This window comes from Brassica napus, chromosome A5, assembly GCF_020379485.1.
Source record: "Brassica napus cultivar Da-Ae chromosome A5, Da-Ae, whole genome shotgun sequence".
Lineage (NCBI taxonomy): Eukaryota > Viridiplantae > Streptophyta > Magnoliopsida > Brassicales > Brassicaceae > Brassica > Brassica napus.
Window position 1 is genome coordinate 2,586,048 of NC_063438.1, and position 23,063 is coordinate 2,609,110.

Sequence of the window (23,063 nt, forward strand, 5' to 3'; positions counted from 1 at the left end):
ATCTTTTAATTAAGCATTTTTTATTTGTTTGTTCCTGTGAAAATTTAACGAAGAAGAAAAGGAGAAGCCTCACAAATAAGACTGGAAAATGAATTCAAAGAAAGAAAGAAAAAAACTTGTAAAAATAGTTAAAAGAATTGGCCATAGCAGTTTCTTCAATAAATTCTTCTTCTTCTTCTTCTTCTTCTTCTTCATTTTGTCTTCAATTGGCCATGGAAAATGATAATGGCGTGGAGCTTGTTACTCCTAAGTAGCAGACAACAAAGAAACATGATCAAATCCAATTGCTTCTGAAACCTGACAGAACAACAGTGCCAATCTTTAGGACATAGAGTTATGTGATTCATTCCAAATGTTAAAATCTTTATACCAAGAACCCTAGAAACTTCCTGTCTCATCATCTGCAGTACACTAGCATCAGCGTGTCTGTCTATATATATATACACTTAGACGTCATCACAATCTAAGATCCTGACAATGTATGGAGAAAAAGGAAATAATACCTATCAAGAATTTTTCATCAGATTTTTAAGAAAAGCAAAATCTTCCTTTCAAATCTTCTATAAACAGAAACACAATCATAATCATCATGATTCATATAAGAATACTTGATTCATGTTGAGAAAATGCTTTTAATCAAATAACAGAGAACAAAAAAACTGATGAAAGAGATTTGAGAGAGTGTGACGAATAGGAAGATCTTCACAGAAAAGAATAATAACTACTTCTCTAATTACATTGGGTTTAAGTGGTTTACACTATTTGAACTTGTAATGGTGGTTCCTATTTTTGGGGGATTGTAACAATCACATTTGCTACTTTTTAATAGTTATGTGTTTATTCTATAATAATATTGTAGTTTTACAAATTTTGTTCTCGATATAAATTATTTTTTTACTAGCTCAAATATTTTAACTGATGCAAATTAAAATAAAATAACATCATTTTATTAAATTGATGTTAAAGAAAAGGATTATTATAAATTTTTGTTAGCATCAGTTTTCTAATTGATCTAAATTATGTATCATGTTAATAACTGATGTTAACTAAAATAATAAATGCATCAGTTATTTAATCGATATAAATTTATATGATAGCATCAATTTCATTTAAGTGATACAAATTAACAAAAAAAAAATATCATTTTTCTGAAATGATGTTAAATTAATTAATAAAACATCAGTTATTATAATTGATTTAAAAATAGGTATATTCACATCATTTGTAAATAAGTAATTTAAAATAGCATCATTTATTTTTGTGATATAATTTATGTGATGTAATTCACACTTTTTTTTGTAGTGCATATAACAATATATACGGATTTAATACTTCTCCTCAAAAACAAACAGGTGTCATTTTTTAAGAATTAATACTAACTTTCTGTGAATCCAAACTGCAGATATTTTTTTACAAAGAAAAAGAGTTATGGCACAAATTTCAAATGACAATACCATATTTCAATGAGAAAATTCGAAGTTTTACTTATAGTGTTAAAATGTATAAACCGGTCCGCCAAACAGAACAAGAATCGAAATATAAATAGCATAGAAGATTCGCATAATATTAAAACCATTTACTAGCTAGAAGATCAATGATGCAATGTAATAAACTGAACAGTGAACACTTATCTACAACTGGCTTACCTTTTAGAAATTGTAGCTCTGATCACTTGGTCTTGCAAATATGTAAACTACATGCCAATTCAAGTTTAGTAACTCACACAACAAACAAACAAACAAAGGATCAATTGTTAGATATTAAAATTTCATGCTCACAATCAGTTTTCCAGCGAAAACTATATAATAATCCAATTAATAAAGTTAAACATCGAGGATGAACAGAACAAAAAAATCTTCAGTTCCAAATTATGCAAAACGGATTAAAACCATTCTTAGAATACTTTCCTCCGTCTTTATAAAAAAAACGCAAAACATATTTATTTTTACTCTGCATGCAACTGTATAAATCATAGATAGAACATAAAATCATATATGCGTAAGAAAGATCGGATAAACTAAAGGAGCAGAAACTTTTTTTAAAAAAGGAGACAGAAACTTAAAATATGAATGGAGTTTGTTGAAGCTAAATTGCGAAATCTCCAGCTCGGACTTGATATACATTCATCTGAGCATGACCAATGTCTAAGTACATACCTACATGCATAAATATATATACAGGCCTGAATCATTAGTTTTCGAGATATATATATATAAATGTATGGAAAACAACAGGCGTGCATGAATCTATTTCTGTATCAACGGTGCAAAGTGTACAAGTTGATCGAAATCTGTTTGTATTGTATAATCAAAATAAGATATATTAATATAAATCACGAATACGTTTTGGCACTTATATATGCGTCATCAACCAATAGGGTTGTTAGCATAGAGGTCAAAGAAAATATTTGATTTTATATTTGTATGGTTTAATCATTAATAGTTAACCTATTTGACCATGGGAAATTAAATGCCTACATGCATTATAGTCTGTGGATTTCAATGCACAGAACCAGCTAAAGGATTTCGCAACTTTCGCTTTCATTTATTTTTATTTGTTTCGATATAAGTACATGATTTAATTCGTGTAAAAACTTGATTGGAATTCCCATTCGAGAAAAAACTCAATTATGTAGCTATATATTGTCGGAAATCAGTGTATAAATTTGGAGTTTCGATTAAAAAAGAGAGATAAAATTTATGAATCCTAACCCTAAATAAAATTCAAACTTCTAAATGTATAAGGTTTAGTTGAGATTTTTCTGTAAACGAAGCAAAAGACGTAATTTGATCAGTTAAATCGAATGTAAAAAAATATAAGCATAGAGCTAAGTTTTACTATTTAGTAAACTGAACCCAAATATTTTATTTTGTATTTTTCTACACGTATACACCAAAAAACGTGCACATTTAAAAAGTTTTATCCAAAAAGCTGTGATATTTATGATATTTTCTGCTGATCAATTGATACTGGCGACATTGTTTTAAAACAAATTTTATCATTTTGATCGGTATATCATCTTCATTCTTCAAGATTGTACCTTTTCAATATTTAAGATCATACTCTAACACAAACCATTTAAAATTTGACAAACATAGTATAAATCTAGTGAATGATGGAACTAGATACGTCTGGATAACTATATTAGTTATTTCGTACATCGCATATTAAATTGTCAATATACAATAATACAAAGAACCAAGCAATACGGTTCAAGTGAAGACGTAAGTGACAGCACAAGTTTTGTCTATTTTGGTAAAAGAAAAATGATACTATAAATACAGCATCTGTCGTTTTGTAGACTGAATTTCAACATGCAAAAAGTAAGTATTTAATGACTTTGACGCCATACATGTTATAATAATAGATTCTACTTACTTATTGTTCTTTGTTTGAGAATCTTTCCAAAACAGGAACAGCCTACGGTAGTTTTGAGCAAACCACTGTCCACATCATGCTACTATTTAATTTATTTAACATATATTATAAAAAAACGTTAGGGCATCTCCAACCACAAACACTATTTTAGTGTTAAAACCACACTATTTTAGTGTAATTTCAACACTAAAACCAATGTCTTCTCCAACCATAACACTAAACTTCACACTAAAACTATTTTATAATATTTTATATATTAAGTTTTTTATTTATCATTTATTTAATTGTATGTTTTAGTAATAAAATAAGTGAATAGTATTTTAGTGAAATGAATAGTGTTTTAGTGTGGTGAATAGTGTCACACCAAATTTGGTGTCAAATTTTAGTGTTGCACTAAAATGGTGTGATTTTTACAGTCCCATTGGAGATGATTTGGTGCAAAAGTCACACTAAAATAGTGTTTTGCAGTCCCATTGGAGCTGGCCTTAGTGAGTAGCAAAAAATATTTAATTTGTTTACTGACAGATAGAATACTACTCTCAAATGCTTTGAACCCTGATTTATTCGCGGGTTTCTGAACGTAACGTAACCCTTATCCCATTTTGTCTCATGACGAAAAGCGTTAGATTCAAGACCATTTATTTTAATCAGAGAGTTCGAGTCGAATTTTCTATTAAATTTTGATATATCAGAAACATTATATAAATTTGAACCCTAATCTGAATGAAAGAACTATATACCTAAAACAAAACAAGCACTTCTTATATTCCATAAAATATTTATAGTCCAAGCTTCGGCCAGAAACATGCTATGATATAATCGTGGTATACGTCAATCTAGTGGCGGCATGCATTCAACGAATCAACCGCTTTTCATTCCTTTAAGGTCCCAAATTTTCAATATTAGATTTTAGAAAACAAAATCGGTATAATATATATTATTAACAAAATAGTCAGCTGGTAGATGTAAGCCCTTTTTCAAAAAAAAAAAAAAAAAAGTCAGCTGGTAGAACTTATGAGTTATATTCTGATCCGATAAAATTCAAATTATGATGATTCAGTTGGGCTTAAATTAAAATATGAATGTGAATATCTGCATGAATTTTTAAATGGGCTTTACTAAACTCTGGAAGCCCAAAATCTCGACTAACTTTGATTTCGGAATAATTCCTACCGGTGAATACCCAAAACGTTCTTATATTGTGCTAGTCCGCCTAGTCGTTGTCTCATCTCAGCCTTTTGGTGATACTTTAGTATCTTTGTAGTTTATGTGACCAAACTAATCCACTAAAATAGCTACTTTACTAGAGTGTATGATTTTCCCCCTCAAATGTATTAAGTCTATGATAAGTATAAAAAATATTTATCTAATAGTTCGTTATTTCCTTGGATTCACTAACGCAAATGGTGTTTCCACATTTACATGGATGTTGAGTACAAAAAGAGTTAAAGAGCAAGTCAGTCAATGGATCCAGTTGACACCAAAAAGATAGTTCGTAGTTTCAAAATTATAACACCAAATTACTAACTGGTGATCCTGGTTGGGACAAAGATGACTATCAAATTCAAAACAACGTGAAACCAATGATCTCGAATTCTTTGTTTAGATTTTTATTGAATAGCGAGTCATGATATGACTGGATGTATTGGACGGTGGCAACATTATAGAACAATACAGTTTTGTGAAAATGAAAGTAAGATTTGAAGGTAATTGATGGACTTGGGTCAGATACAAAAAAAATACGGCTGGATTTGGACCAGCTTTGTGGACTGATATGTGTTCTATAATTGCAATTCTTTCTATTTTTATATATTTTGTAGATTAAAAAATAAAATGTGGGACTCTTACGGATCCGTAGAAAGTTGTACACCAGCCTTTGCGTTTGACATCTAAGGTATAGTATTAATAATACATTGTTTGACCAAAAAAAAAAATAATACATTATTTGTATAGTACCAATATAACACCCTGATGGCATCATCAAATGATATTTACCATTGTAATATCTAACACTGTCTTTAACATTTTAATGGGTGGAGTTATTTTGCGTATTCATTATGTGTGAGTGGTTATAGTCTTATATAGGTTTAGACTAATTAAAGTCGTAATACTCTGAAACTAATCTGCATATGTCCCTTACATTAAAATATTTCCATTTTCAGCTATAAAGATTATGATCTACTTTTGTTTAAGAAACTATTATGGTCTATTTCAGTTAAAAAAAAACTATTATGGTCTACTAGACCACTAATAATATATTTACTATTTATTAAGGTTAAACAGTACCATAAAAATAAGTTTGCACAAAATTTTGATATGCATTAATAATCTTGATTTTGTTTCAGCAAATTATATATCCTATCTCTTTGACAGCAATTGTATGATTCTCCGTCTAGTTTGCACTTAACAACTTTTTTTTACTCATAGATTGTCGTCTCTAAATTCGATTTTTTTTTCTTGCATTATAATTAGTGTGAATTGGTTTCAATCCTCAATTAAGTAACACATCATCAGCATTTATAACTTGAAACTGCGTTTTCACATTTAGCGATAGTTCGCAATTAATTGGCCTGAAAAGAAAGAGAGAAGGAATCAAGTAATCATTTGGAAGTAAAGGGGGAAAAAGGATCAAATGCAATAATTTAAGTGGTTGGTGAAAGGATAAAGAAAAAAAATTAGTCAACATGAAGGAAAATATTGAGGAAAATGGACCCCTTTTATTTTCAACAATTCGCCTTTGTTGCTTGTATCTACTTGGGCAAAACTCTACGAAGTATCAAGTCCCCAAGAAAATAATGAAACTATATTTTGTTCTTGATGACGATTATATTTAGACATTTGGCTCAATTATTTTCTACAATATTAGAGAACGCTTGTTTTATTGTTAGTTTTAATGTAGATTCGTTTTTAAAACCATCTTCAATCCACCTCTATTTTAATCTTTATATTTTCCTCTAAAATAGAGAAACTTTATTATATAGGTGGATTTGCTCCAATGTATGCCTCTATGATAGAGTTCCTCTATTTATAGGGGAAAATATATAGATTTGTTATTTTCATCTTTAAATATAGAGGTAAAAAATAGGATTTCTCTATATTTTCCTCTAAAATAGAGAAACTCTATTATAATGGCATACATTAGAGTAAATCCACCTCTATAATAAAAATCTCTATTTAAAAAAAAATATAGAAACATACATTAAAGATGCTCTAATGCATTGAAAAAGTATCAATCATTGAAATATAAGAAAAGTGCCAATAATGATTAGAAATATGAATAATATAACATATTACAGTTATATTTAGAACAAACAAAATTCAATGTGTACACACATATATAAATAATATTAATTATAACTAACTCAAAGCAGTTGAAACAAAAATAAACTAAGTTGTAAAAATACTCCTTGATTCAGTTTTTCTTCCAATCAACCTTTTCTTTACCAAAGGCTTCAAATCCAATGTTTAGGTCGTACAAACGCATAGAAATGTATGTAACTTTTGACGCAATTTGAATTAGTACATTTTAAAAACATTACTATTATTTATCTGTAAAGTAGAAGGCCAAACGAATCATTTGCAATATTTTTCAAATTTTAAAAGAAAGTGAGTAGAAAAGAACAAGTGTGGGCTATTGGGTCATGGGAGGAGAACTTTCTTTATTACCAAATTAGGTAAAATATCCCAAACAATTCCATTTTTCATGTAAGCTTAATGTCACTATTCACAAAATTCGCAAATTTCTATTTCTGTTATAATGATTGTTTATTTGATGCCTTGCTACATATCTTTCGAATCATATGTAAATAATCAATCTTAAGTTTTAAAAAAAATAACTTTATAAAACTTAAAAAGAAAAAACTTATACATCTTCAAACAATCTTAAAGCATTTTGTTGAGAACAATTGTGAATAATCTTTAAAGGCATTTTCAACCCCACTCTATTTTTTACTCTAAAATAGAGTTTAGAGTAAAAATGCTCTAATGGTACTATATTTCTTCTTTATAATAGAGTAAAAATAGGTTTAATCCAAATATAGAGTAATTTATTTTTTTTTTTGTTCATCACTCTATTTTATACTGTAAAATAGAGTACCACTGAAACAAATTCAAACTCTATTATAGAGTTACTTTATTTTAGAGTAAAAATTAGAGTAAGCCATTGAAAATGGTCTAATTATATATATATATATATATATATATATATATATATATATCAAAATATACCATATGGGCTTATGGATATTCAGATGTACAGATTAAATATTATTTTATTCCCTTCTTTTTCAATCAGTTGACCTGTCACACTATACTTGAATTCGTAACTGATCGCGATAGAAGGTAATCAAATCAACACTAACTTGTTTTTTTTTTGTCAAGAACACTAACTTAGTTAATCAAACATCTCAACACAAATAACGAGCTATTAATAAGAACTAGGGATTTTTCCGGGCTACGCCCGGAGTATTCGTATAATTTTAAGTTAACTTAAAAAGGTTTATATTTATGAACATAAGCCGTGTATATGTATTACAATCGAACATAACGTTAAATTCATTAAAAAATTAAAATTTGGTTGTATGTACGTATTCATTGTCTTGTATATAACAAATTTAAAATCATATATATATAGGATAATAAGTAAGATGAGTAAAATCTAACAAAATATGGTTATCATTTAAATACATTTTGTTTTTTTTTTTGCATAAAACAATTGTAATATTTACAACTGATTTAAACTTTGTTTCACTATATAATCATTGAGTTCTAATACCAAATTGAACAGTTTCTTAATATAAATAAATTGAATCAAAAAAATTGATCCAAACGTAAAATAATATCATTGTCCAAACCAGACCAAACTAAAGAACAAAAATTTTAAACGAACCATTACCAAAACTTGATATTTAAATTATATTAAACCAACAAGGACGCTAAATTAAGAATCTCGGCCTTTTCTAAAAGACCTTTGTCTTTTTTCTTATGTTGGTTTGCAGTTTTAATGATTCTTTGTTATAATAACTCCAGTGACTGGATTAAGATATGATTTTGGAGCTGACTGGGATTAAGAGATCTAAGGACGTTGCAGGCAAAAAAACTGAGACATACCCTTGCTTGCAGTCTCCGTACTGAGAATATCGTTCAAGAAGGGAAGCCATGAAACAAAGCATATTACGGAGATCATATTTAATTGTTTAGCTAAGAAAACTAAATAATAAAAATGGTGGTTGATTGTTTTGTACAATTTATTGTTCTAATTGGCAATCATGTTGAAGGAAAAAAATTAAACAGACAAATTCTACTATTTTCTTTTAAATTCTTCATGGAACCTAAATAAGAAAGAGTACTCAATAAGAAAAACATAAATTAAGAGAAAGTACATATATTTTATAATTGCATTACTGTAAAAAAAGTTTAGCATAATTAAAGATTAAGAATAATAGTTATAACTTTATTAGATTAGAGTGTATACAATCTTTCTCGTTCCTTCCAAGTTTTATTTTGGTAGTAGTTGAAAATTATAGTTATAGAGATGTCCGTCAGAAAAAATTAAGACAATGCATATACTTGTATGAACTTATAATCTTACATGTGACAATGATTTGACCCCACTTCTTCCCACCACACCTGGCTTCTTTCTTCTTCTTCCTGCCAGCTCCAACATCTTTCGTTTTCTCTCTTCTCTGCCATCAACAACTTCTTTCTTCTTCTAGCCACCCTCTGTTTTCTTCTCTCCAACTTCCCTTCCTTCTTTGTCTCTTTCTCCTGCAGCCGAGACTTCTTTCTTTAAGGCGGGAGGGGTGGCACAGTCTTTGACCAGAAGAAGAGATTGATGGTTCATTGAGTTTTTGGCCAGTAAAAGCACAAGTTCTTTAACATCCATTGTTCCTTTGACAGTACCATGTCTTTGGCTGCATCAATAGCCACCGTTTCGATCCCTAACTCAAATATGTAATATACATTTATTAGCATTAGAAGTTACTTTTAGATTTAACTTGGATTAGAATAATCTTAAATAGTGATGCTTCCTTTCATGAGCACAATTCCTCTACATATTCAGACAGAGAGACTCACTCATCAACACCACTCTCCAAACTAAAATTAAGCAGATAAGGAAGCCAATTAATATAGAGCTCTTACATTTTCTGACGGACGATTCCTTCTGCATAAAAAGGATCCAGCAAAAGGCTTTTTCCTTCCATTTTCTATGGTCAATAGAAACAGAACAATAAAAAAAAAAATTATCTTGAAGTTTAAACGGGGAACTTGAAGATGTAGTATAAGTGAGTACCAGATGTTGGGGTTGTCAAAGAGGATTGTAACTTTCGCTTGTCTAGTCTAATAGTTTTAGATTGTCCTCCAGTCACTCATGAGGAAGTGAGGAAAGTTTCCACCTTGTAATGTAAGGCAGCTATCCTGGAAGAGAAGAACTAAACACAGATTTCAAGTCAGAGAAATGCTTGATCACAACTTTGGAGCATAGAAAGGGAAAAGAATCAGACCTTACATGGAGCTAGATCCTTGTTCTATTGGCAATAGGAGTTTCATATTCGCTGGAGTACAACTACCATCTAAGAAGAACATTATTTTATTGTTTGAGTTGTTCTCGCTAGCCATAGTTTCATGCTTGGCTCTCTTCACACGAAGTCTCGTAAACCTGTTCACAGCCTTATCCTTTCTACAAACATAGAGAAGTATAAAACATTAATGATTGATCCTACAATCATGACTTGAAGCACCATTAGAGCCAGTATTCTACCTGCCTGAATCCACCTTTGTATCTCAGTCCATCTATTCCCAAACACTCGTTGTGCTTAAAAATCACACATAAGTTCAAATGTCACATATAAACCCAAACACCAAATCTGGAATCTTATCCATGTAATATAAAGTTTGTAAGTGAATTATATACCTCGCACACAAAAGCATAGTTCTTCAGAAGACCAATCACTTTTTTGATTACAGGAAACAGATTGACCAACCTTCTTCACGATCTCTCCATCAACGGGAACTGATTTTTTTTACAGTAGATTCTCGATGGATCGACAAAGGTGAGAGACGTCACAAGGTAAGAACCTGGATGATGATGATTCAGCGGTGACGGAACTACGACCGTGACTGAGCTTTTACCGGAGGAATTGCATTTTCAATTTGACGGTCGCAGAGTAGAAGTAGAGATCGTGCAGATAGGTTTAGACTAAAGTGTCGATGGATGTAACTTCTTCAGAGTAGATTTTTATTTTGGGTGGATTTAGGTTTGTACATAGAGATTTATATAGGAGAAGGATCAAGGGGAAGTGGATAGAACATTAAAGAATGGATGATTGATAAAGTTTGGCAAAGCAAACAAATCTATACATCGGAGAAGATGAAGTGGAAGAGTCGAAGGAGAAAGCGTGAAACGATAAAAAGTTTCTCCGTTTGTTCTCTACATGGGCTGGGATGGGTCAGAGTGATAATTTTCATAAAACCCATACAAAAATTCACTATATTTCAGCCATATATGACATGTCAAAAAGAAGCCTCCTGATTGGCTTGAATTAATTGCTGACGTGGACAGCCTCTCTACTCCTCATATAACCCTTTTAGTATTAGTTAGATTTGTCAAACTTAGACCAAAAATAGAAGAATAATTGGTCGAACAAACGAAAGCATTGCTCAACGTCACAAAAAATGGAAAAAAAAAATACTTATCTGATCATATTAATCCACAAACACCTTACTGTTAGATGGATAGTCATTTTTATCTTTGTAAAGAGAAAAATACATATGGTGGTGTAATACTGTTATGTGTTAGACCTTTTGTGTGTGTGTGCAAATGTATAGGCTAATATCTTTTTTTTTTCCAAACGTGTAGACCAATATCTAAAAGGTAGATTCTTCCGACGATCATAAGGCTTGGCTATGGCTTGTTCGAGCCGCGTGCGTAGCTGCCTTTTCTCAAATTTATACATTTTCTTACAAGAAAAAATCAATGTAAATACTCGGAGCTGATTTAGTCACATTCAAGTAAAACATTGATTTTGGCATCCAAATTATTTTAATGTTATATATATATTGATACTGGACTTAAATTATACATAAAATTATCAAAAGAATATTAAATATTTTTATCTCCTAAAGTTTTAGATCTGACCTTGTAAATACCACACAAAATTCATCTCCGTATATAAAAAACTCAATAGCGATGGGTCCATACTTGGCTATCCGACTCGTGATACACCACCAACACAATCAAACCACAATCTCAAGAATCAGAGTTTCTGCAGTTTCATCTAACAACAATGCTTCTTACATCACTTTCCTCAACCATGTACACTTTCTACTGATATGTTAAGGACTCAGAGTTGAACTTTTACTCGGCTAACCTAACTTGGCAATCCTTGCATCCATGCGCTCCCGTGCAGCCTTGGACAGAAACATCTGGTTCAAAATTACAACCCCAAGATACACATTTACAATGTGGATAGCTTACCTAAACCGCCTTTAAAAAAAGTTTCGCCTAGAAAGTTGGGGCATGCACTTTGATAGCAAATGCTGCTTTTGTAACACATACAAAGAAATTTGAGATAGCTTCTTTTGAGATGTTAAGTTAATCAAAAAAAGTTTTAGGATGTAGTGACTAAATTAAAGGCTGGGATATACGTGGACAGTTTTATATGGATATTGAGATGTAAGATTTATCATGTCCGAGGATACTGCGCAGATTAGTTTCTCAAGCAACGGTTTACATGATCTGCAACGAAAGAAACAATAGGTTGCATAACCACATCACATCAACACATCCGCAAATTTCAAAGCTATTGACAGGCTCATCCGAGCTGCAATTTTGCCGAAAGAAATCGAAAACAATTTAGTAGCCTGATGCAAACTTGGCTCACGTATACATGCCATATTCTCCCCAACCAAAGTTTAGAGGTTCTTCCCAGTTTTTTTAAAAGAACAACCCTGCTGGTTAATCTGTTTTGTAAATTTAAAAACAATCAATTACTATCTAATTAAATTCAAGTATTTGTCAAAAAAGAAAAACATATGTCAGAATAATATTTGATCATATGAGTTGACTTTATGAATAATTAGAAATATCGGTTATACTCGAAGAAACAAATTAACTTATTGTAACTTGGAAGACATCACGTTTTCCTCTTTTTTTTTTTTGGGTGTAAATGTTAAGATCACGTTTTCCTCTTTAATGAAAATACTTATTATTCACCGCATACTCGAAAATCTCATTCTGAAATTTGGTCGGTTCAGTTTCCATATCGCTAAAGTAAAAGGGTCCGTTTGGAAGAAATCAACATCGATCAAAACATATTTTACCGTTATCATTCCGAGATCGGTTTACTTTTATTATTCTTTTGGTATAGAAAAGGCCCTTTAATTTTTGCCATTGATAACGTGGAAAAATGGTCCCAAAAGAAGAAAATGTCCAATGTAAATGACATTGAAATGGGGCCATCGGAAAAAAAATAGCGTGTGAACTTTTGTGGTGTGTAGATGCGGTGCTGTGTCCACAAATATATTACTGGTCACATTGATTTGATATATCCAAAACGATTTTAAATCGGGGCATGCAAGTACGTGTTATAACCAAAAAAACCTAAAGTGGTACATGCATTTTTTGTTTATTACAGAATAGGAAATTAGTTCCCGATTGGTTGGAACACCAAATCATTTTAATTATTTAATCGCTTTGCTCGCATCCCTAACAAAGATATTTTCCATGCATCCCATGTGTATCTTTCCCCTTATTTATGGTTTATCGTATAAGATGAAACTCTTTCTCCTAAGTTAGTTTCTGTCATTTATAGTTTATTTACTACAAATAACTTATTTTCTGTGAGAACAATAAGCAGCTAAAGCTTTTTATCACTAGTGATCGAGTCGCAACTCCCACGTGAGTAACATTTGAAACGATGTAGTAATGTGAAATGCTTAAAGTATATAGAGTTAAAACATTCTTTCAGAAACCACGAAGGTTATAAGTACAATTTAAAGAAAATAATTGATACCGTAAAACAGCTAAGAGGCTTTCTGAATAAATGAGTATATATAGGTTATTAATAGCACAAGATTTATAATATAAATAAAACATGCATGTGCTGTGAAATTTAAATAGTAAGTACTCACGTCGCACTTATTTTATTCCTTGTTCTGTCCGAACAACACATCACGCATAAGTCCTATGTTTAATTGGACTTGTTCTATAACCCATGATATATGCAAATACGTTAAATTCCATTGCGAAAGTTCGCATATCGATTGACTGAAAATTCGTAAGTTATAACAATGGCGCATGTGCTCGATTTGACACATATAATGTTGTGAGTAATCGAAAAACAAACAAAAATGTATAAACAAATTAGTGGTTACAACATGGTCTTAGTCAATCTTATATATAGTTCATACGTTAGAACTACAAATATTTAAGTTACAAAAAAAAAACTACAAATATTTGAGTTTACGAGATGCCTTTGTCATATCCAAAACGATGTGATTTTTTTATCGATAAATGATTGTGTGTGTTTTGATGATAATAAGACAGTATTTTCTTGGTACCTGTGAACCAAAAAGGCGCTCTCATCTCCGAATGTATTGGCAAGAACTTATCTTTGACGTTTACAATGTTATTTGCATGAGTTACACACCCACCCTCAGTGGGATCTAGGCTCTATTAAAAAAAGCCAAGAGTAATGGTGAAGGTGGTGGGTGCATACGTGCGTACTTTCTTTCAGCATTCATCTATAGAGCAATTTGGCGGCGAATGGCTAAAGCCACAACCAGCCAATATGAGCTGAGCCGAGTCGGTGATAGTTCCTTACGTGTCAAAGCCATTATGAGAAGTATCCATGGAAAACTCCCACGTGTCCACTCCAGTCAAATCATGTTAGGAAGCGACGGTCAGATATTTCTCTCGATCCACACTCCTTTCCCTCCTCATCTCAACCGTCCACTGCTCTCGTATGTTGTATCTCACTATCATACAATTACTTTTTATCAACCAAATACCCGTTAAAATCATCTGAATTTTTTCGTATACTACATTTAAAATTGAATACGTGGGTTACGGTTTGAAAAAAAAAAAGAATACGTGGGTTACGATTAGTCACAATTAAAAACTAATAACGTAGAACACTTTTGTTGATAATTTTATCTGGAACACTTTGATTTCACATTCTTCTTTTGGGTACATATTGTTATCTAATTAAGTGAACTAGGGGCGGAGCCCCGCGCAAGCGCGGGGTTGTTGACAATAATTCATGTGATTTCCTATGAAGCTTTGAGAGGCTGAGATTTTTAGAGAGTAACAGTTCCTTAGACGTCAAGTTCAGAAGTTTGCATGAAAGTTTCGAAACAGTTACGCAGTGTGTCGTGATGCATATTCTCGAGGGTTTGTATATGTTACTGCGATGGATCCCTTAGAGGGGAGACATTAGTTAGCTGGTTTGCGTTTTAAGTATATGGTAGATATTTGATTGAATTATTTGTGTTTATTTATAGTTGATTAGATGATGAGGTAAGAGTTTGGCTTACTGTAAATTTCAGTTTAATTGTAACGCACGTTTGTGTCACAACTTTTTGTGATATTATTAAGTATTTTTGTGAATTTTGATCTGACTGAATAATTGAAAGTGTATTATCACTATGTTTATATATGATGTTGAATTCATATAAAATGGGCATGTGTTGTTTTTAAATATCTATATTTTCGTAAATGCATGTAAAGAAACCAAACGTGTAGGTGACGTGTATCTCAATTCTGAATTTGTAGTTGGGTTATGGTTCATTCTGTATAAGTGTTGCTGAGTATTTTGCTATCCAGCATGCTCAATATTTTGTCAGCACTTTTTTTTATATTAAATCTTTAAAACTCAATATTTTGTCAACCTTTTTTTATATTAAATCATTAAAACTCTTCTCCTCGTAGAATTAATTTGCCGTAAATGGCAAAAAAAAAGCTGGAAATTTGAGTAAAATTGTAAGAGTCTAAAATTGAGAAATGCAAAGTCATGAAATTGTAGAGAGACGGAAGCAGACTTGGGTTGACACTTGAAAGCTTTGTGACTTCACTGGCATGGGCGTTTATGCCACCATCTTTGCCTTACCGAATGGATATGGTTCATTTGCTTTACCCCTAACCTTGATGCTGGCAGAAGCTGATGTTTGACCACCTTCCTCTTCAACAAATGGAGCTTCATTGGTGCTGAAAGTCTGGGAAAGAGTTGCAATAGTGTTAGTCTTACATAAGTAACGTTCACGAAAGTATATAGTATAATACCTCGAGGTTGAGATTGCTACTGATTTCATAAAGGGTGAAGGTGCAATGGTTTGCAGTGAAATTGCATGGTGTGACACGTATATGGAAAACAAATTCTTCCCCTGCAAGTTCTGCAAAGCATTGTGGGAGCTTTGTTACATCACCTCCATTCACCTGCAGTACGGTAGTGTTTTGAGTTATTGTCAGATATCTAACTGAAGGCGGGGAAATTAAATAAAAACCTCATCGAGAAGTAGAGCTGCTGCATCATGGTTGGTGAGCTTAAGAAAGGCAAACTAAACAACGGGTTTTTGTTACTTACGGTTCAATCACAAAACAGACAACAACTCGAGTGGTAACTCCTGCGTCCGTTAGGGTTTAACCTTGGACAGATTGAATCTGCCCAACATCTGCGGTGTAATGAACAAATTTAATTAATTTACTTTGCATGAACAACATATAATGACATAAATACTTAAATAGCAAACGTTTACGGAGGATAAACCGGGAAGTTCTAAATTAGTGTTTGCGAGAGCTTGAAGAGGGTCAAACTTCCGCAGCATGAATTTCTCAACGTTGATCATGGGAGCGTCTTCATCAATGATTGTCTGGGGGATAAACCAGATCGCGAAAGGTGGTCCGCTATATTGTTCATATTTGTACACCTTGCAACCTCAAAGCGGCAAACTCTCACGACTGAAACCGCTTTCGGTAACGGACGGTAATAAGGGGAGCGAGCAGCAGGAATTAATACATGTATAACCGAATTCTGCAATCATAGAGTGAAGATTTAGATAATCGGCTGGTCACAAAAAAAACTAAATCGAAAGGGAAAACGGTTATCGTGATCATACCTTCTCATCAAGGAGGAGTAGAGTGATTCCCATGAATTCACCCTGCTTCTTAATGTTTTTCGAGTCCCAAAAACGTAGCAAACGACCAACGATGAACTGGGCAGATCTTCTGAGGCGGAGGGCATCGAAGGCTGAGTGAGCGAGAACTGCATCAGAGGAAGCCATCTTTCTGAATCTTTCAACGCTTTATAAAATGATAAACTGATAGGGGTTTCTGAGGATTAAGCATGCTCTCGTACCGCTGATATATATAGCTATGAGAAGAAGGAAACGGAAGCGTCGTAACCGAGAATGGGTTGAATACGAATAACATTTATTCCAGGATTTAAAGAACAAAGGGGAAATGAAGAGAGACCGACTGGGGAGTTCAAGAGATGAGGAGACAAACATGCATTATGCAGATCATGATATGCAACTACGGCGGATCCAGTTCTGTAATGAAGAAAGAGAGATTTCGAGCTTAAAAGAAACCAAACGCAAAAGACCCTAACCGGAACCAAGGAAAATCGAATTATATTCCAACTAACTAAACCAAACGAAACTAATAACCTAATCGACTAAAATCACCCGGTCATTCAGTGGGCCTAAACCTTAAAAACGGGCTTTCAAAGACACTACGATCAATCACATTTGTAATTTAGAAAGACAAACCCATTCTCGATTTTTACTTGGGACCCACAATCATTACTCGAAGCCCGATCAAATATTAATTTTCCGTGTTCTTAGACCAACTCAATTAACAGTGCCACACGCAAAATCACGGATACGGAGATTAAGTAAGCGCAAACGAAGTCCAATCGTATTTCATGGAATTAAAATTGAAAGCCTAATCCACCAGTGACGTGGCAGAATCATTGGCTGAGAATATTTTGCCTAGGTGGCACCCCTAAGAAACCTCAAATTTAACTTCTTTTATATAGTAGGATGACTCTTGATCATTTTATCTGGAACACTTTGATTTTTACATTCTTTATTTGGGTGCATATTGCTAGTTAAGTGAAAGACAGAGCTTACTTGTACCACAAAAATGTGAAAGATTGTTCTCATTCTTCATTAAATACACATAACACATCTATCGTTTGCTTTCTATTTTGGTGTATTTATTGCTTTTACATACACAATACTACTTTATATAGACCAATGTGTATGTCCATTAAATATACAATTTATATTACATTATGTAACGATATAAATAATATGCTTATATAAGCACAGTCCACAAATTTCAGAGTCAGGTCCTTTCCTTTTCAAAGATCTCTCTAACTCCACTATAAATCCCAAGTTCTCTCACTTCTTTAATCTCCACTATAAAAGGAACTACTTCATCTCTCTCTCTCTTCCATCATCTTCTTACAAGTTACAACAAATATTGTCTTCAAGAGAACCAGAGAGACTCACTCTTTTACAACTCTCTTATTAATCAAAAATATCCATAATCTTTAAAAGCACACACTCTTCTCCCAATAATGAGATTCTCTCTTTCTCCCGCACGTCCGTACAGTGTAGTACCCTCACTACCAAACCACGACGTTGTTTCTCACGTAAATGTTACCATGTCGTGGAACCGTAAGTGTAGATGCGTACTTACTCTTCCTTCTCCTACAATATCTACTTCCCGGACACCGGTTATACCCAAACCAGAAATGTGGGAGGGTTTGCTGCTAAACCAAGATCACAGTTCCGATGAATTGTCGTCCTCTGGTTCCAACAACCCGGTTAAGCTAAACCGTAGATGGAAGGAGTACCAGGGGCTTCAGAATTGGGAAGGTCTCTTAGACCCATTGGACGATAATCTCCGTGGAGAAATTCTCCGGTACGGTCAGTTCGTGGAATCGGCTTACCAGTCCTTCGATTTCGATCCTTCGTCACCAACCTACGCAACGTGCAGGTTCCCGAGGAACACGTTGTTAGACCAATCCGGTTTACCTAACTCCGGTTATCGAGTGACGAAGAACCTCCGTGCCACGTCAGGTATTAACTTACCACGTTGGATAGAGAAAGCGCCTAGCTGGATGGCTACACAGTCCAGCTGGATTGGTTACGTGGCAGTATGTCAAGACAAAGAAGAGATCTCAAGGCTCGGTCGTAGAGACGTAGTCATCTCCTTCCGTGGAACCGCCACGTGTCTCGAGTGGTTAGAGAATCTCCGCGCCACGCTGACTCATCTCCCTGATGGGCCGAGTGGGCCAAACCTAAACGGGTCTAACTCTGGGCCCATGGTCGAGAGTGGATTCTTAAGCTTATACACATCAGGGGCCCACAGTTTGAGAGACATGGTAAGACAAGAGATATCGAGACTGCTCCAGTCTTACGGCGACGAGCCGTTGAGTTTAACGATAACGGGGCACAGCCTCGGCGCCGCGATCGCGACGTTAGCGGCGTACGATATCAAGACGACGTTTAAACGTGCGCCGATGGTCACCGTTATGTCTTTCGGAGGTCCACGTGTCGGAAACAGATGCTTCAGGAGACTCCTTGAGAAGCAAGGCACCAAGGTGTTGAGGATCGTTAACTCCGACGACGTCATCACCAAAGTTCCAGGTGTCGTTTTAGATAACAGAGAGCAAGATAACGTGAAGATGACGGCGTCAATGCCGAGTTGGATACAGAAACGAGTTGAGGAGACGCCGTGGGTTTACGCTGAGGTCGGGAAAGAGCTTCGGCTGAGCAGCCGTGACTCGCCCTACCTGAACGGCATCAATGTGGCCACGTGTCACGAGCTGAAGACGTATCTACATTTAGTAGATGGGTTTGTGAGCTCCACGTGTCCATTCAGAGAAACGGCTCGAAGAGTCCTCCATAGATGAAGGTTCATTAGACATTCGTAACCCTATTTTAACTTTGTGCAGAAAAAAAAAAACTTTAAACCGAAAGAAAACCAATAATTAACATTGTTACATGCATCGCTAACTCAGTGGTAGAAATAGAACGTACGTACGTAGAAAGACAGCTTTAAAAGAGGAAAAGTGTAATGACGTTCGTATAAACTCAAATAGTGTATATATATGAATTTTTATTTATTTTAATAATTTTATTGAGTTGTGCTCATTAATGGTAAAGTTATAGACGCATGTGTGTTATAAAATCTGAACTCCTAAAGTCGAAAATTGTCTGAACTTGACCAAAAGAAGAGTGAAAAGACAGACATATCCCTACTCCGTCCAAATTTGAGAATTTATGTAAGGTGGCCCAAGCCACGTAAGCACCGACCGGTTGAAGAAGTTGACTGAAAATGTACTTTGCAAAATCTTAGAAGAAATCCGTTACTTGTAAGATCAAAATCCCAAAGCCAAATAAGATCACGCATCATGCGCCGTCCATTACCTTATACTTATTTTCCTCGTTACTAAATTAACTTACGCGTTGTACATTACAACAACATCGTTTTGGCAATGCAAAAGCAAACTTTATAAGTTATATTCAACATTATACTTGATTCAATAATTAATCACCACCAGCATTACTGCTTTTACATTACAATTTAATGCTGCACATACATCTTCTCAAGACACAAGTCATAGTAAAAAAAATATGGTATCGTTTTTGTGATTGTATAATGACTATTTTTCATGACATCTTTTATAAAACTGTTTTCAACATTTTTGGGTAATCTGTTTAAATGAACTTTTTTGTTATTCTCTTCAGTTTTAGTACTCCAAAGTTTAAAGATATTTTTAAATCGTACAACAGTAATCAGCCATATATCCAAAGTTGTAAAAAGAGACTTTAAAGTACAAACATAATTAACCTTACCCAATATTTGAAAATTGTGAAGAGACTTTAAATTCACAAAATATTAATCTTATCCTATGGTAAAAATACTAGATAAACTCAACATGAGACTCCGATTAATCATGATATGAGGCAAACTGTCAAAGTTAACTGTTAACCCTAAACTATTTCAATTAATTCAATTATTGAATATGACTTTTTAGTTTCATTTAGTAAAATCAGCTAATTGCATTATACTACATACATGCTAATATATGTGTATACACACAAAATTCATTACATTAAACTTAACAATAAATCAAGTCGATCTTAATATAGTATCGAGAGTTACTAAGTGATAATATTGTAGTCATTATCGTTTGAGGTAGAATAGAAACCAGCAATTGATTCTAATTTTGCTTCCAGTCACTACAAACTACACATCATGCAATCAGAATTCCTCTGGTCATGACCAAAAAAAAAATGATTTAACTGACAAGTGCATGCATAAGAGAACGTGCGGTCAACGTCACTATTTTTATGGTTACATAGAAGAAGAATATATCGCGCGCATGCATGATCCAAGCCGTATACGTACATATATATAGGCACGTCCTAGTCTCAAATATATATGTACAAAACTGGATAGATCGCATTACCGACCCATACCTAAAATGCTCGTTTTTTACATCCCTGAAATATCAAAGATATATTTCTGGATATATAATTGTAGAAAGTGATCATCACTTGTTACTATCTCTCTTTCTTTTTTGAAATTAGATCTCTAGCCATATCATCAATACTATTAAATTAGGAACATACCCAATTGATAAAAAGTTGTGTCCAACATATATTCCCTTTATTTAAGGGTTAGTTATTATTCTCTTTATATATCCATATCCAGTTTTATTTATAACTTCCATTTGATTCCCCTAATTTTCGGATCCACTTGAGTCAAAATCTACGGTTTCATACAACAATCAATATAAGTAATCATATTAAACATGTTTGACAACATAAATTAATTGACATCAATTTTTTGACCTTATAACCTAACCTCGATTCTATTCCTAGCACCTACACCTTTTATAAGTAAAATTAATTCAAAAGTTTTAATAGGTTTAGATAGATATATTTGATACTAGGTGTTTTGCCTGCACATGCGGACATAAACTTCTTATGAATACTTATTAGTTTATGTTTTATTAATCTAAAACCAACATATATATAAAAATTTAATATTATTGACATTCATTTTTAATTATATACAAGATTCATTAAGGATAATTTTAAATTAATATATTAATGACTCAGCTAATAACAAATAATAAATCAATGATTTATCTAAGACCTAATTAAAACTTGACAAGTAAGCAAAACTACCTAAAATAATGGAGAACATGACAAATAATCAAAATCATTTCATAAATAATAGCATATATATATATATATATATATTAAATGGACTAATTTAGATACTTAATCATTTTAAGAATATTTTAATATATTAGGACTGTTTTAATACTAATAATTTTAAAAAATATCATACACAAACATATAAATTTTTTCTTAACATATAAAAAACTGCTCCATATTTACAGAAAGATAAATAAATTATAAAGTAACATTATACCTACGGGTAAAGACCTAAGAATAAACAAATATGATTACAAAAAAAACGGACATACAAACATATGATTATAAGAAACATAGAGTATGTCGGGTCAACTTCTTAGTTGCTATTATTTTATAAAATATATTTTGATTAAAATGTATACACAAATATAATTACAAATAATAACATAAATATGATGACAAATATATATAAATTAAATTTCTAAGAAAAAAATGAAAACAAAAAGTAAACCCGCCCTTTGTCAGAATCTAGTTCCTCTGTTAAAACAAAACAAAGCATAACTTGAAAATACTGGAATTCAAACCGCCACACATCACTGACTTTTTTTTTGACAAAGGATTTTCAATCATTGAAGTTTTTTTCGCGTACAGTAAACTGTTCATCAATTTTATAATAGTTGGAGTTACATTTATCAAGTCAATAAAATATGGATTGCGTTTCCTATTTTCCTCGTTATTTGTAGAAATATTGAGTTTTTTTTAATAAGAATCTCCGACCACTTTAATTAAGTTATCCACACAAAATTTTTTTGGTTCAGTTGTGACTTTTCTTTGTTCGCGCTTATGCATTTCTTCTCAACAGTGGGTTTAAAATTTTGGCCGGACGGGATTTATAAGAAATCAAAGAAAATTACATTATTGACATGTAAGAAAATCAGGAACGTGGTAAACTAGCGTTCCTATATATATTGTTTATAAAATGTAAGCATATCACAGTTTATTGAGTAAACAAATTGAAGTTGTTGGTAGAACAAAATTAATTTACTTGCTGTATTAGTCAAGGATGATAAAAGTCAAGGTGACAAATTCAAAAACAAATAAAATAATTGTATTACCAAAAAATAACCCCTAATTTCAGATTGTGCGTGGTTCATGTGATATAACAAAAAAAATTTCCAGTATGACATGATAAAGCTTTTAGCCTAACTTTTTATGACACCTTGAAGCTTTCAGCCGATTTTTAAACAAGGACCAACAAAACAATAGTCTATGTATACGCCCTGCGGAGACCACTACAAAGTCTACAATAGTGATATGTTATTATACAGCTATATTTTTAGCCTCACTGGCATATGAAAATAATAGTATAATAGTACTATAATAGTATAGTTTCCAATATAAAACTACAAAATAGACGTTGCACAATATTTATACACACATAAATGAAAGAAAATGGTAAGAAAGAGAGAAAAAAAGAGAGGAGTATGTGTGTATGCCTTTATGCC

At 32.7% G+C, this 23,063-nt stretch overlaps 1 protein-coding gene and 2 long non-coding RNA genes across 3 annotated transcripts; 1 reads left to right on the forward strand and 2 right to left on the reverse strand.

The window, feature by feature from the left end:
• Positions 1-181: 181 nt before the first annotated feature.
• Positions 182-2,284, reverse strand: LOC125609248. The gene is made up of 2 exons (XR_007339653.1): positions 504-2,284; positions 182-297 (listed from the first exon to the last, which is right to left on the reverse strand). It is a non-coding gene; the product is annotated as an uncharacterized LOC125609248 (long non-coding RNA).
• Positions 2,285-9,985: 7,701 nt separating this feature from the next.
• On the reverse strand, positions 9,986-10,602 carry LOC106454565. Its single transcript, XR_001289971.3, has 3 exons — positions 10,292-10,602; positions 10,139-10,192; positions 9,986-10,057 (listed from the first exon to the last, which is right to left on the reverse strand). It is a non-coding gene; the product is annotated as an uncharacterized LOC106454565 (long non-coding RNA).
• A 6,823-nt stretch (positions 10,603-17,425) lies between these two features.
• Positions 17,426-19,527, forward strand: LOC106454563 (phospholipase A(1) DAD1, chloroplastic). The gene has a single exon (XM_013896682.3). It carries the CDS (start codon positions 17,958-17,960, stop codon positions 19,296-19,298), a length of 1,341 nt encoding a protein of 446 aa, XP_013752136.1. The 5' UTR covers positions 17,426-17,957; the 3' UTR covers positions 19,299-19,527.
• The last annotated feature ends 3,536 nt before the right edge of the window (positions 19,528-23,063 follow it).